Raw genomic sequence first — 13,775 nt, 5'->3', positions numbered from 1 at the left:
TCCCCAAATTTAAAGTGGCCATGTCAAATTTTCGGACACATAAAATAAACAAAAAATGTTTTGTCATATGGCTCAAACACAAATAAAAATGCATGTATCTTCTCCTTTTCATCTCATTACTAGAAGGAATGTTCTTTTAGCTAGAAGATATTTTGTTGTTATTAATTAAAATATAAATATTTTGTATATTAGTTATAAGGGAGACTACTTTTTATGTTATTGATGTTATTTACAATTTAAACGAGTATTATTCTTTGCGTTTTTCTATTATTAAGTCGGTCATTTTTAATATTTAGTGTTGGGCCTCCAAATTGCCCGGAACAGCCATGCTTATATTATATGTCAAATGATTATCAAATGACACAATAAAATTATAAGATAGATAGTTCAACTGATTTGGGTTAAAGGTTAAAAGTGTCATAAGATCCAAATTCATATAATGATCGATGAATACAATATGAAATACCAAGCAGTTCTTTTACAAATACATTTTCATATGTTTACCCTATTTTTCTTAATTTTGATGTTGCATAATTCATAAGTTGTATCGGGTGATTCCATATTTTTTTTGGGGTAAATAGGGTTTTACCCCCCTGCAAAATGGACGAATTTTGCATTACCCCCTGTAAAAAAAAAATTGTGATTACCCCCTGTAATATAAAGATTCATTCAAAAATTGTGATTAACCCCTGTAATATATGTCCCTAAATATAAATACTTATCTCTTATATTATAAGTTTGTATACACAAGCAAACCCAAAACCTAATTTATTTTTCCTCCACTTTTATATTGTAGTTTTTTATTAGCCAATTGCTAGTTTTAGAAGGAGTGACAAAAAAGTTAATCTCTAAAATTATACGTAATTTTTATTTGTGTATATTAGGATTTGCCATCCAACTGTACACAAAAATATTGGTTCAATTTGTCATCATATTTAGGTGGTTTATTTTAACTTGTCATCGAAATATTGGTTTGATCCTTTCAATAAAATGATACAATATAACACGTGTAATTCTCCATACCTTATATTCGGGGGCGGCCTCTGTTTGGTTCTATGAAAAGAAAGTGAGAAGAAAGAAAATTACGCAAATCAATGCATGAACTTGGACTAAAGATAGTCTAAATTCATGCATTGATTTGCGTAATTTTTTTTCTCATACTTTATTTCCATAGAACCAAACGAAGACTTAGGGTGTGCATGGTGCCCTAAGGTGTCGGGGCTCTATTATTTAGGGGCTTCAAAAATATTTTTATATGGTAGTAGTTCTAATACTTTTATAATCTATTTTTGTTCCCCAAATTTAAAGTGGCCATGTCAAATTTTCAGACACATAAAATAAACAAAAAATGGTTTGTCATGGCTCAAACAAAAACAAAATGCATGTATCTTCTCCTTTTCGTCTCATTACTAGAAGGAATGTGCTTTTAGCTAGAAGATATTTTGTTGTTATTAATTAAAATATAAATATTTTGTATATTAGTTATAAGGGAGACTACTTTTTATGTTATTGATGTTATTTACAATTTAAATGAGTATTATTCTGTGTTTTTCTATTATTAAGTCGGTCATTTTTAATATTTGGTATCGGGCCTCCAAATTGCTCGGAACGGCCCTGCTTATATTATATGTCAAGTGATTATCAAATGACACAATAAAATTATAAGATGGATAGTTCAACTGATTTGAGTTAAAGGATAAAAGTGTCAAAAGATCCAAATGCATATACTGATCGATGAATACAATGAGAAATACCAAGCAGTTCTTTTACAAATACATTTTCATATGTTTACCCTATTTTTCTTAATTTTGATGTTGCATAATTCATAAGTTTTATTGGGTGATTCCATATTTTTTTTGTGTATCAAAATTACAAATATAGTTGATCCTCTTTGTGTATCAAAGAGGATCACCTAGTGTGGCAATATGAGAACCATGGAGTCTACACAGTAAAATCCGGATACATACACTACATCAAGAATAAGTCGGTGAATAATAATTACACTTTGGAAGGCGATTGGGGAGCTCTTTGGCAAAGCAGGGCACCCCCAAAGACAAAACACTTACTTTGGAGAGTGTATCGTGATTGTCTGCCAACTCGACTCCGGTTACGGGAAAGGTATGTGCCGTGTCCAAGTGAATGTGCATTGTGCGTAAATAATACGGAGGATGATTGGCACGTGTTTTTTGGATGTAGTGAGAGTAGACAAGTGTGGAATGAAGCTGGATTGGGTGGGGTTATCGAGACAGATGATATTGCAGGCATTGTTGCTACAATTGCTTGGAGCATATGGCATAACAGAAACAATTGGGTGTGGAACGGCGTCAAAGACACGACGAAGGGTGTTGCGACAACTGCTGCTCATTTAATTGGAGAATGGCGTGTTGTTCATGAAAATTTTAATATGAAAATTTTAATATTTTACACATCTACTACTTAACAGCAGAAGAGTAGAATAAAAAACTAAAAGGAGGCACAAGAAGGTGATTGGGTGGAAAAATAAATCTCTCTAAATGCTGATTGAAATGACTTGGTAGAGTACGAAGTCCGTAGCGGACAAGAACAAATTGATAAAGAATTTCAACCAATGAGTAATGTACAAATTGGAACATAATGATCATAACCAAAGATGCTTCTATATCTTTCCACATACATCAAGTGAATTCTTTATTCTTCTGGATTAGCCAATTGCTAGTTTTAGAAGGAGTGACAAAAAAGTTAATCTCTAAAATTATACGTAAGTTTTATTTGTGTATTAGCATTTGCCATCCAACTGTACACAAATATATTGGTTCAATTTGTCATCATATTTAGGTGGTTTATTTTAACTTGTCATCGAAATATTGGTTTGATCCTTTCAATAAAATGATACAATATAACAGTGTAATTCTCCATACCTAATATTCGGGGACGGTCTCTATTTGGTTCTATGGAAATAAAGTGGGAGGAAAGAAAATTACACAAATCAATGCATGAACTTGGACTAAAAATAGTCTAAATTCATGCATTGGTTTGCGTAATTTTTTTCCTCCTACTTTCTTTCCATAGAACCAAACGAGGGCTTAGAGTGTGCATGGTGCCCTAAGGTGTCGGGGCTCTATTATTTAGGGGCTTCAAAAATATTTTTATATGGTAGTAGTTCTAATACTTTTATAATCTATTTTTGTTCCCCAAATTTAAAGTGGCCATGTCAAATTTTCGGACACATAAAATAAACAAAAAATGTTTTGTCATATGGCTCAAACACAAATAAAAATGCATGTATCTTCTCCTTTTCATCTCATTACTAGAAGGAATGTTCTTTTAGCTAGAAGATATTTTGGTGTTATTAATTAAAATATAAATATTTTGTATATTAGTTATAAGGGAGACTACTTTTTATGTTATTGATGTTATTTACAATTTAAACGAGTATTATTCTTTGCGTTTTTCTATTATTAAGTCGGTCATTTTTAATATTTAGTGTTGGGCCTCCAAATTGCCCGGAACAGCCATGCTTATATTATATGTCAAATGATTATCAAATGACACAATAAAATTATAAGATAGATAGTTCAACTGATTTGGGTTAAAGGTTAAAAGTGTCATAAGATCCAAATTCATATAATGATCGATGAATACAATATGAAATACCAAGCAGTTCTTTTACAAATACATTTTCATATGTTTACCCTATTTTTCTTAATTTTGATGTTGCATAATTCATAAGTTGTATCGGGTGATTCCATATTTTTTTTGGGGTAAATAGGGTTTTACCCCCCTGCAAAATGGACGAATTTTGCATTACCCCCTGTAAAAAAAAAATTGTGATTACCCCCTGTAATATAAAGATTCATTCAATTACCCCCCTAATTCGCCAACTAGACATGGAATCTATTTTTTAATGACGTGGCATGCATATGTGGATTTTCTTAGAATTTTTATTTATTTTTATTATTATAATTATTCCAAATCATTGTTATTTAAAATATAAAAAAAATAAAAAAATCTTCATCTCAAATCCCACAAAATTTTTTTCCAAAAAACAACCTTCATATCAAATCTCAGGAAGCAACTTTCATCTCAAATCCCTAAATCAAAAAATAAAATAAAATCATCATCTCCACAATTCCTCCAATTCAAACTCTTCCTCCACCTCCTCCATAACCACCACCACCACCAACAACAACCCTAACATAATCAACTCTTTCATCCCTCTCTTTCCTTGTCTCTACCTCTCACGTGTTCATTCATTTGATCTTGGTGAAGGATATGGGTTGGATTAGCAATTACAAGTTCAAGAAAAATAACAACAACACATGTTCTCCAAACATCATTAATTCTGATTTAATTTTAATTTTTTGGAAAATCAACAAACAACAAAATTCAGATCTGAAAATCGGCGGAAATTAGTGAGAGTGATGCTGCAAGGAAGAGAGATGCAATTGGTGGGAAAGAGAGATGGACGACGACGGTGGTGGTGGCTGGTGGTGGAGAATGAACTGTGAGATTTTATGTTTTGAGAAACTTATGAGTTTTTTATGGTTTTTGATTTATGGGTTTGAGATTGAATTGATGAGATGAAATTTAAGATTGAAGATGAAGTTTGTTGTTGTTTTGATTTTTTTTTTTAAATTGAATGAAAGAATGAGTTGTTGTTGTTTGTTCTTCCTATGAGAGTGGTGAAGATTGTTGATGTTTCTTGCGGTTTGTTTTTCCCCTTTTTTGTTTTTTATTTTTTATTTTTTATTTTTTTTTTTAAATGACATAGCTCAATATGTGGCAAAATAAAAATTAAATAAAAAAAAATAGTAAAAAAAAAAGTCATGTGTAAAAAAAAAAACCATGTATGGTTGCCATGTCAGCAAAATTAAGATTCCAAATCCATGTTGTCAATTCAGGAGGGTAAAACAAAGAATCTTAATATTACGAGGGGGGAATCACAACTTTTTATTTTATAGGGGGTAATGCAAAATTCTCCTATTTTACAGGGGGGTAAAACCCTATTTACCCTTTTTTGTGTATTAAAATTACAAATATAGATATAGATCATTAATTCATAATCTAAAGCCACGCCCATGCTCATGATCAATGTGATTCCATTTCGTTGAATGATTACCGAAACGACGTGTATTGGTCAAGTTCAATTACAACTTAATTGCTGAAAACAAAAATTACAACTTAATTACGCGTCATATTTTGAAGGTCGAAAAGTACGAGTTTGGGTTCTCTCCATTTATTATTCCTCTATTTATTCTCCATTTGGAGAGAGATAGACACATTAAGAATTAGTGGGACCCATTAAAAGTGGGTCTCACTAATTTGTGGACTCAACTACTTTTTTCTTGTGTCTATCTCTCTCTAAATAAAGAATAAATGGAGAGATAACAAATGGAGGGAACCTGAACTCGAAAAGTACAATGTCTTCGATGATTGGAAGAGTATGTGGTGTAATCGTGCTCCTCCAAAGGGTTTTGATTAAAAAAATATCACATTCTTTTGTACAAAAAATTAATACACAATTTATATAAATAAATACCTCTACATTATAAGGGTTTTGTTGTGTTCATCATATTGGTGAGTGGTGACCTTCTAATTATTATAATAAATTTATTAAACAATAACAAATAATGTGAATTTGTCAAATAATCGATTGAACTCAAGTGTTTAATAAATTTTCTTAAGATAAATTGTTTGAAAGAACTTGAGTTTGATTTTTAGTACGAACAATTTTCACGTTTTATTTATCTTTCGGTCGAACTACAAATTATTAGACTTCATACTCTTATTTTAAACTCATCAGGTTTTAACCATGACATTGAACTTAAGCGATTAATGAGCTCCACCAAAGGAGGAATCATTCAGAAGAATTCAAGTTTTTTTTTAAAAAAAAAAAAATAAGCCAAAATGAGATATATTAACATAATCAGCCTCCCCAGCACAAGACGTACCAATGTAACTACAAAAGTTTACAAAGAGTCAGAGAAACAAAACCATAAGCAAATCATACAAGGCACAAACAAAGCAAATGACTAGACCACCAGCTATGGTAGTTTAAAGCTAACATAATACTCGTCGACTTCAACCACCTAAAGGAGAACAGCTTGATCTTGTCCAACAAAACAGTGTAACCTGTGTCAGGATCAGGGCGCCACTGCCACCTGTTAATAGAAAGAGCCTGCAAGGAAATGGTAAAAAGTAAAGACTGGCACTTCCCTAACAACTCATCCTCCCACACGCCCTCAACTGCCTCCGCCACTCTCACCCCGCACCATCTACACCCCACCTTAATAATCCGGAGTTATGTTGATTCAAACTCGCAACCTACGCATATAATGGCATGCTACAAGCCACTAGACTAAAGCTTCGATTTGTAAATTGAGCGCGCAATCAAATATATATGTAGTATATGTTTTTATTTTATAATAAATTCAAGGGTATATTAGTAATTTCCTATTTTTTCGGGGTGGGCCTAGCTCCGCCGGTGATGATACGCCATTTAGAAATATATCACATCACAATTTTTTGGTCCCCTAATTTTTTAGTCAAAAATATAAAGGAGTATCTAAAATGGAGTAGCGATATAAAAATAAGAAACTAATTTCTTAAGTTAATGAAGATATAAAGACCACAAAAGAAATTAAAAGAAGAAAGGGTCATAACATAAAAATTTTCTAAATTTGAATCCTTAACTATTGTCCCTGAAATTTGCCAAAAAATTAATACTAGAAACTAGAAAGATACAATGTACAAAAAATATTTCTATATATTTTTTTTTACTAATTATCATGTTAGCATTATTTCTTTAAAAGAAAAACAAGTATGAATCTGTCAACAAAACAATAATAATACAAAAATAAAAATAAAAAAAGAGAAAGAAAGGGTCACATCGATCACATGTATGATGATTTGTTTATTTGAGTATAAAATAAGTTGGGGTTATCGACTTAGGACTTTCCACATGCCATACTGCATTTTTTGTGTTTCATTAATCTTCTCTTCTGCTAAATAACAACACCAAATTTTGATCCACTTTTTCCACACTCAAAGGAAGAAAGATCAAAATTCCATTTCATTCAAATAATAACAACAATTAATAAACACTATACTTAATTATCTATCTAAATCTGAGATCAAAATCACCATGAGTGCAGAATGTGCTGCAGATGGCAGCACCCCATTATTGCAAACCCAATTTCCAGATTCATATGATGTCAAAAGAACAGGTTTGTATTTTTTTTCCTTCTTCTCATTTCTCATCTCAATACAAAAAATCTTTTTTTTTCTTCTGGGTATCAAATAAAATTATCACATGAATCATATATTATTGTGTTCTGTTTCTGGGTCTTCTGCATTTTCAATCCGCACTATGAAAAGTTTTCTTTTTTTCTTTCTTTATTCATTAAAATAACACTAATGATTATTTTACGACTGTCATATTATGTTGAAAAGTTGAATTAGAAAATGATCAGATCGACAATAAATTTGACAGAATCACGGTGGTGAATTTTATGTAACAAAATCACAGTGTGCCAGAACTGTCCCCCGAACCGGTGTTTAATGATGTTGTTGGGTTGTGTGATGAATGAAAACAGGAACAGTATGGACAGCAGTGGCACACATAGTGACAGGAGTAATAGGATCAGGAGTGTTGTCATTAGCATGGAGCATTGCACAAATTGGATGGATTGCAGGGCCATTAGCAATTCTTGTATTTGCGTCTGTCACTCTTCTCTCTGCTTTTCTTCTCAGTGATACTTATCGTTCTCCTGATCCTGAATTTGGACCTCGTAGAAGTTCATCCTATCTTGATGCTGTTAATCTTCATAAAGGTTAGTTTCCTTTTACCACTATTTCATATTCTAATTCTTTTCATGATTGTCCCATAAGCAGTGTAGTTCAAATGGTAGTTACCATGAACGTTATTAGAGTGGTCGGAGTTCAAACATTGAATTACACATTTCTCCACATTTAAATGTGAGAGTCTAGCCACTAGGCGTTACTAGACTACTTAACAAAAATAAAATTATTTTCATGATTTTTTTTGTTAAACAAAATAACATTAAATTTGTGTGGTTAATGGTAATCAAAAGTATTAATAGCTTTGTTTTTTGTTTTTAATTAGAGACAACTCATTATATGCATAAATTATTTAATAAATTTAAAAAGCGAGTTGTTTCTTAGTTCTTAAACTTTGTGTTAGGTTTATAAATGACAAACAAATACATTTGCTCATAACTTATCAAGAACAACACACTATTTTACAAGAGAATTTGGGGACACAATTTTTTATACTATGTAACTAACTAGAATGTAGAATTTCTTCTAAAATGGTTGAGTTTAAAGGTTAATATTGTAAAGTAATGCAATTGCAAACATTTTCCCCAATTTTTCCTTTCAATTTTCAGATTTCTAAGAAAAAAATAGGAATAACAAAAAAGGAGAGTGGGACCGTGTTTCCATGTCATTCTTGTCTTTCTTGTGAATGCTATTCGTAAGAATCAGCATTTTCCATAATTTTATCACACTAATTCTAGTGGTTCACTATAATTCTGATATAGCACGCAATACATTTATGTCAAGCAAACCAATAATCATACATTAAGTGAAGCATATGAAGTCAAATTTCGTTTATTTAGTTATGAAATGAAAATGTTAAAAATCATATAGTAGTACAAAACATATTTTGTTTTATAACAAAAAATATATTTTCTAGAAAAAAAAACAAAAAATATTAAAATGAGTATCATGATAGTGTGATGAAGTGAATTTTTTTAAAAAAAAAAAAACTAAATTAATCTATCCAAATTGACCAGAGAGAATCAAATTTAAAACCTTAAGAAGAAGCACACTCTCATATCACAAGTCAATATCACCAAACCAACCCAAATGCGTTCGATGAAGTAAAAATATTATTAAATAAAATGGATTATTTATGATCTTAACCGTTAATGTAGATCTTTATCCCAAAATGTGGGTCTTGACTAGTACAAATTAAAATGTGGGTTACTCAAAAATGTGCCACATGTGATGTGTAGTGTACTACTAGTTGTTTAGTTGTGTCACGGCAACATTATTATCCGCTTCTTCTGTTGCGTGGTGATCCTTACTTCACGTTTTAATGCTTCCACGTGTATCTTCTGTGCTGTACCTTTCTCCATCCATGACCATCATACTCCATACAAAAATCACATCAAATAAATAGTCACACAAATGTTTCAAATTTTCAATAGTAAAAAACTAGGAGGAAACAAATTTTATTATGATTTATGTGAATAACTGCTTAATCATTCACTAATTAGGTGGCATGATTTTTTTGTCATATAGTTTGACTAAATAATTCTGCTTTTCATTTTTTATAATAAAGTTCTTAAGATTAATTAAAAGTAAGTTTAATTAATATTTCAGATCCAATTAAAGTTGATTGACGTAGAAAGATAGTGGATTTTCATGAATGTTGGTAAAAACTACTACTATACATATTGAGTGGTAATGGTGATGAAAATAATAATAGATGAACTAAGGTAACATATTTTCAAAAAGTAAATGGGCCTAATAATATACTAGCCTTCCCTAGAGATAGTTAATCAAGTGTTAATGTATTTAGTTAAAAATTTGGATTAAATAGTACATCAATTTTGTTTGACCAATTTTTCGAGAAAGAGGAAGTAGGATTTAATGAAAAGGGTAACTACACTCACCTTCCCTAAGTATGACCCACAATCTTTCATTGTATGTTTCTATATGCAAAAAGAGCTTATGGTGATCCTTATTTGTGGGTTACAGGAGAAGGAAATGGACGTTTCTGCGGTGTTTTTGTAAATATAAGCTTATATGGTTTTGGAATTGCCTACATCATTACAGCATCCATCAGCATAAGGTATGTTCTTTAACTTCTCACACAAGTTTCTTTTCTCATTTCCCATCTTTTACTTTTCTTACATTTATCTCTTGGATGCTACTTGTTGTAAAATTGGCTTTTTTAACCGCTAGCTTATAGAGATAGCTAATATTGTATAAGCTCATAAGATCAAAATAGGATTGGTTAGTAATAGCCATTTTGTTTTATAGTGTTTTTCACTAGGTTATAGCATTTTTTAGATGCTACTTCAAGTTCAAGTAGCGTTTGAACTTATAGCATATCTGAATGGAAATTTTTTAAATATATGTATGTGTGTTTGTGACTGCAGAGCAATCCAGAACTCAATCTGTTACCATGAGAAAGGGAGTGAAGAAACATGTGAATTTAATGATACATATAGCATGCTTGTTTTTGGTGCTATCCAAGTTGTTCTCTCACAGATACCAAATTTCCATAACATTGAATGGCTGTCTATTGTAGCAGCAATAATGTCATTTGCTTATGCTTTCATAGGAATGGGACTTGCAGTTGTTAAAGTCAATGGTATTCATAGCTTCTCACTAATATCTGATTATTTGTGTATACTATTTCCTCATGCATTGCATCAATCACTTGTTCATGCATAGTGCATAGTAGTTGCTTCAAGTTCAAACTCAAAAGCATATAACAATAGCAGAGTGAATCGCCAATTTAGTCCTGAAATTGTAGACGTTAGTTAATGTGGTCTCTGAAACTAACGAAATTCCAAAATAATCTTGAAATGGAAAATCTCCGATCAAAACAGCCTCTCCGGTTCGAGGACTAATGTGATTAGGATTTTCAATTTCGAATGAGTTTCGTTAATTTGATTCCTACAATTTCATAGACTAAGATTGTGATTCACTCGATGTTTTAGACTGTTTATCATGCATATAATTTTCTTGTAATCATGTGCTCAGAAAATGGACATTTTGAGGGTAGCATTAGAGGAATACCAACTTCCACTGGAACTGAAAAAGTATGGCTGGTTGCACAAGCACTTGGTGACATAGCCTTCTCTTATCCATTCTCAGTAATTCTTATAGAAATTCAGGTATGCATGCATGACCGATCTTAGCTATCGATAATATAACTTCATCACTATTGCCTTAAAGTCTAATTATAACTTATCTTCGATTTTTAAAGGACACGTTGAAATCTCCTCCGCCGGAAAACGTAACCATGAGGAGGGCCTCAACAATATCAGTGATTGTCACAACATTTTTCTACCTCTGTTGTGGCTGTGCAGGTTATGCGGCCTTTGGTAATGATACACCAGGAAATCTTTTAACAGGGTTTGCAGCTTATAAGCTTTATTGGCTTGTTGACTTTGCCAATGCTTGTATAGTTATTCACCTTGTTGGTGCATATCAGGTATACATTACCATCAATTTTGTCTCTAAACTTAGTTTTTTTTTTGTCTTAACCCTCTGGTTTCCGGAGGTAAGGGCCCTGGTATTCCAAAGTTCAGTGCAGAGATAAGTAAAGTCTAGATAATTATTGTTCAAGTTAGTATTACTTATTCTGATGGTCTCTACTGTTATATAATGAATCAATGATAAAACATTATAGACTAACGAACGATCGTGAGTTTAGAGATAAAAGTTGGTGATTTACTCTAAATTTTAGTATGCTATGCTCAATCTTTACATTTTCCACTACTTGTGTTATTAAGTATTGTGTCATCCATGTTTGTTGTGATATGCAGGTGTATAGCCAGCCACTTTATGCAATTGTTGAGAATTGGCTTCGATTTAAGTTCCCAGACAGTGGATTTGTGAATTACTCATACGACTTAAAACTCCCATTGCTGCCAAATTTTCAACTAAGTCCTCTAAGACTTTGTTTCCGAACTTTATATGTTGCGTCAACGACCGTGATTGCATTGCTCTTTCCATACTTCAACCAGATTTTGGGAGTTTTGGCTGGCATAATATTTTATCCATTAACCATATATTTCCCAGTGGAAATGTATATTAGTCAAGGCAACATTGAACCATGGACAAGCAAGTGGATATGGCTTAGGACTTTTAGCATTGTTGGCTTTGTGGTGGGATTGTTCACTCTCATTGGTTCCATTCAAGGGATAATTTCTGCAAAACTAGGCTGAGAAGCTTTAAGAGAACTGGAAGTTAAAGTGAGGAAATAGATAGTGGTACTAGTTTTTCATTCTTATTACTTTGAAACGAAATATCAAACATAGGACAGTGGCTTATTGGTTAAGCCCTTTCTAATGGCAAACATGTTACATATTCATGGAACATTGATAAATTCATGTTGTTCTGGCAGTTGAGGACTTCTGTCCATGTTTGGATTGACAGTGAATTTGATGGAATTACGATGTGCTATCGTGATTTTGCACATTGATGAAATCACGGTGTACGCCAAACTCAATGTAATTCCAACCATGCAATAAGATTGGAGCTGTAATATGTGTGATTGAATTGCACATTTGTCTCTTGAAATGATTCAAATTGTTGTCTTGGTGGCACTAAGTTGACTATGGCTAGCCCTTTCATAAAGCTTAAAAGCTAGGCTTTGAGCCTTAATTTCTTTTAGTTATCTAGACTTATCTTTAGTTATTTAATCTTAATAAAAAGTTAAAATCCTAAATTTCAAACCATAGGAAAATTACAAGAAAGGTTTTTAGCTTTAAAAATACATCAACCGGACATCTGATTGTGCATTTTCGATACATGGCATGAACACATGGAAAAAAGTTTAATTTATATTTATTTTTAATTCCACTTCAGCTAATAATAAATTTTTTAATTAAATAAAAAAAAATATATATTTTTTAATAATAACTTTATTATTATTTAATTAAATAATAAAGTTTTAAGAAAAAAAATGTATTAAAAAAAATTTAATTTTTTTTTAATAAAATTTATTAAAAAAATTCTTAAAACTTTAAATAAATAATAGTAATAAAGTTATTATGAAAAAAATAAATATAATTTTTTTTATAATTAAAAAAATTATTATTAGCTGACATGGAATTAAAAATAAATATAAATTAATTTTTTTTCACGTGTGCATGTCATGTCATCAAAAATATACAGTCAGATGTCTGGTTGTCAATTCAAGGGACAAAATGAGAGAATCTTCATATTGCTAACTTTACGGGGTTAAAAACCATTTATCTTAATCTTTTCTCTTGTGGTGATGAGTTTCTTGCCAACATTTTCAAAAAATATAAGATTTTTCTCAAAGTTCTTTGCTATCTATGGGCCTGTATTTCAAAACATATCTTGCACCTGCAAATAATTTGATGTTTTACCAACGATTCTTTTCTCATCACAAATCAGCAAAAGAGAATCTAAAAGTCTAGTTTTTCATGCTTCAATTTCGTTACTTGTAGAGTCTAATTAATCTGTTCCTCCAAGGCTAAGTTTAATTGCAAATATGATTATAAAAAAAAGTTCAATTGAGAATATACAAGAAGAACTCTTTTTATCTTTTGCTTAGTTGTATATCTTAATTTAAGGCACTTGAAAACATCTGTCATTTCTATCACATGAGGTCATCGATGTCATTTGGATGTCTCAATTTGTAGAATGCATATCCTTTCACCGGTTTCTCAATTTCTTCAGTTCTTGTTTGACTTGTTCAATCGGGTCCAAAAAGTTATCTCATTCAAAAATCAACTCTTTCTTTTCATTCTCAAGTTCTTTGATGAATTGATTAACATAAAAGCGTTGTTTTACTAGTTGTTTTGTTAGTCCGACCAAATATTATGCTTCTTTAGCCACAATGGAGAGAACAATATCTGACATTGAATAATCAGGCAATAAAATAATGTGAACAATAGATAGTGAATAATTCATCTTATCTAAATTTTAGTAATCAATCATATTATGATTACAAATTTTGCTGGTATTTTATATTTTTTTGGACAAATATGTGTTTTTTTTTC

At 31.3% G+C, this 13,775-nt stretch overlaps 1 protein-coding gene across 1 annotated transcript; it reads left to right on the top strand.

Annotated features, from left to right (window-relative positions):
- Nucleotides 1-6,890: 6,890 nt before the first annotated feature.
- LOC123912852 (probable amino acid permease 7) lies at nucleotides 6,891-12,421 on the top strand. The gene is made up of 7 exons (XM_045963428.1): nucleotides 6,891-7,205; nucleotides 7,575-7,811; nucleotides 9,766-9,859; nucleotides 10,170-10,384; nucleotides 10,780-10,913; nucleotides 11,006-11,233; nucleotides 11,568-12,421. The coding sequence occupies exons 1-7, from the start codon at nucleotides 7,124-7,126 to the stop codon at nucleotides 11,967-11,969; spliced, it is 1,392 nt and encodes a 463-aa protein (XP_045819384.1). The 5' UTR covers nucleotides 6,891-7,123; the 3' UTR covers nucleotides 11,970-12,421.
- The last annotated feature ends 1,354 nt before the right edge of the window (nucleotides 12,422-13,775 follow it).

Source organism: Trifolium pratense, linkage group LG3 (assembly GCF_020283565.1).
Source record: "Trifolium pratense cultivar HEN17-A07 linkage group LG3, ARS_RC_1.1, whole genome shotgun sequence".
Taxonomy (NCBI): domain Eukaryota; kingdom Viridiplantae; phylum Streptophyta; class Magnoliopsida; order Fabales; family Fabaceae; genus Trifolium; species Trifolium pratense.
The sequence above is the reverse complement of the archived record's forward strand: the minus strand, read 5'-3'. Positions and strand labels throughout refer to the sequence as shown.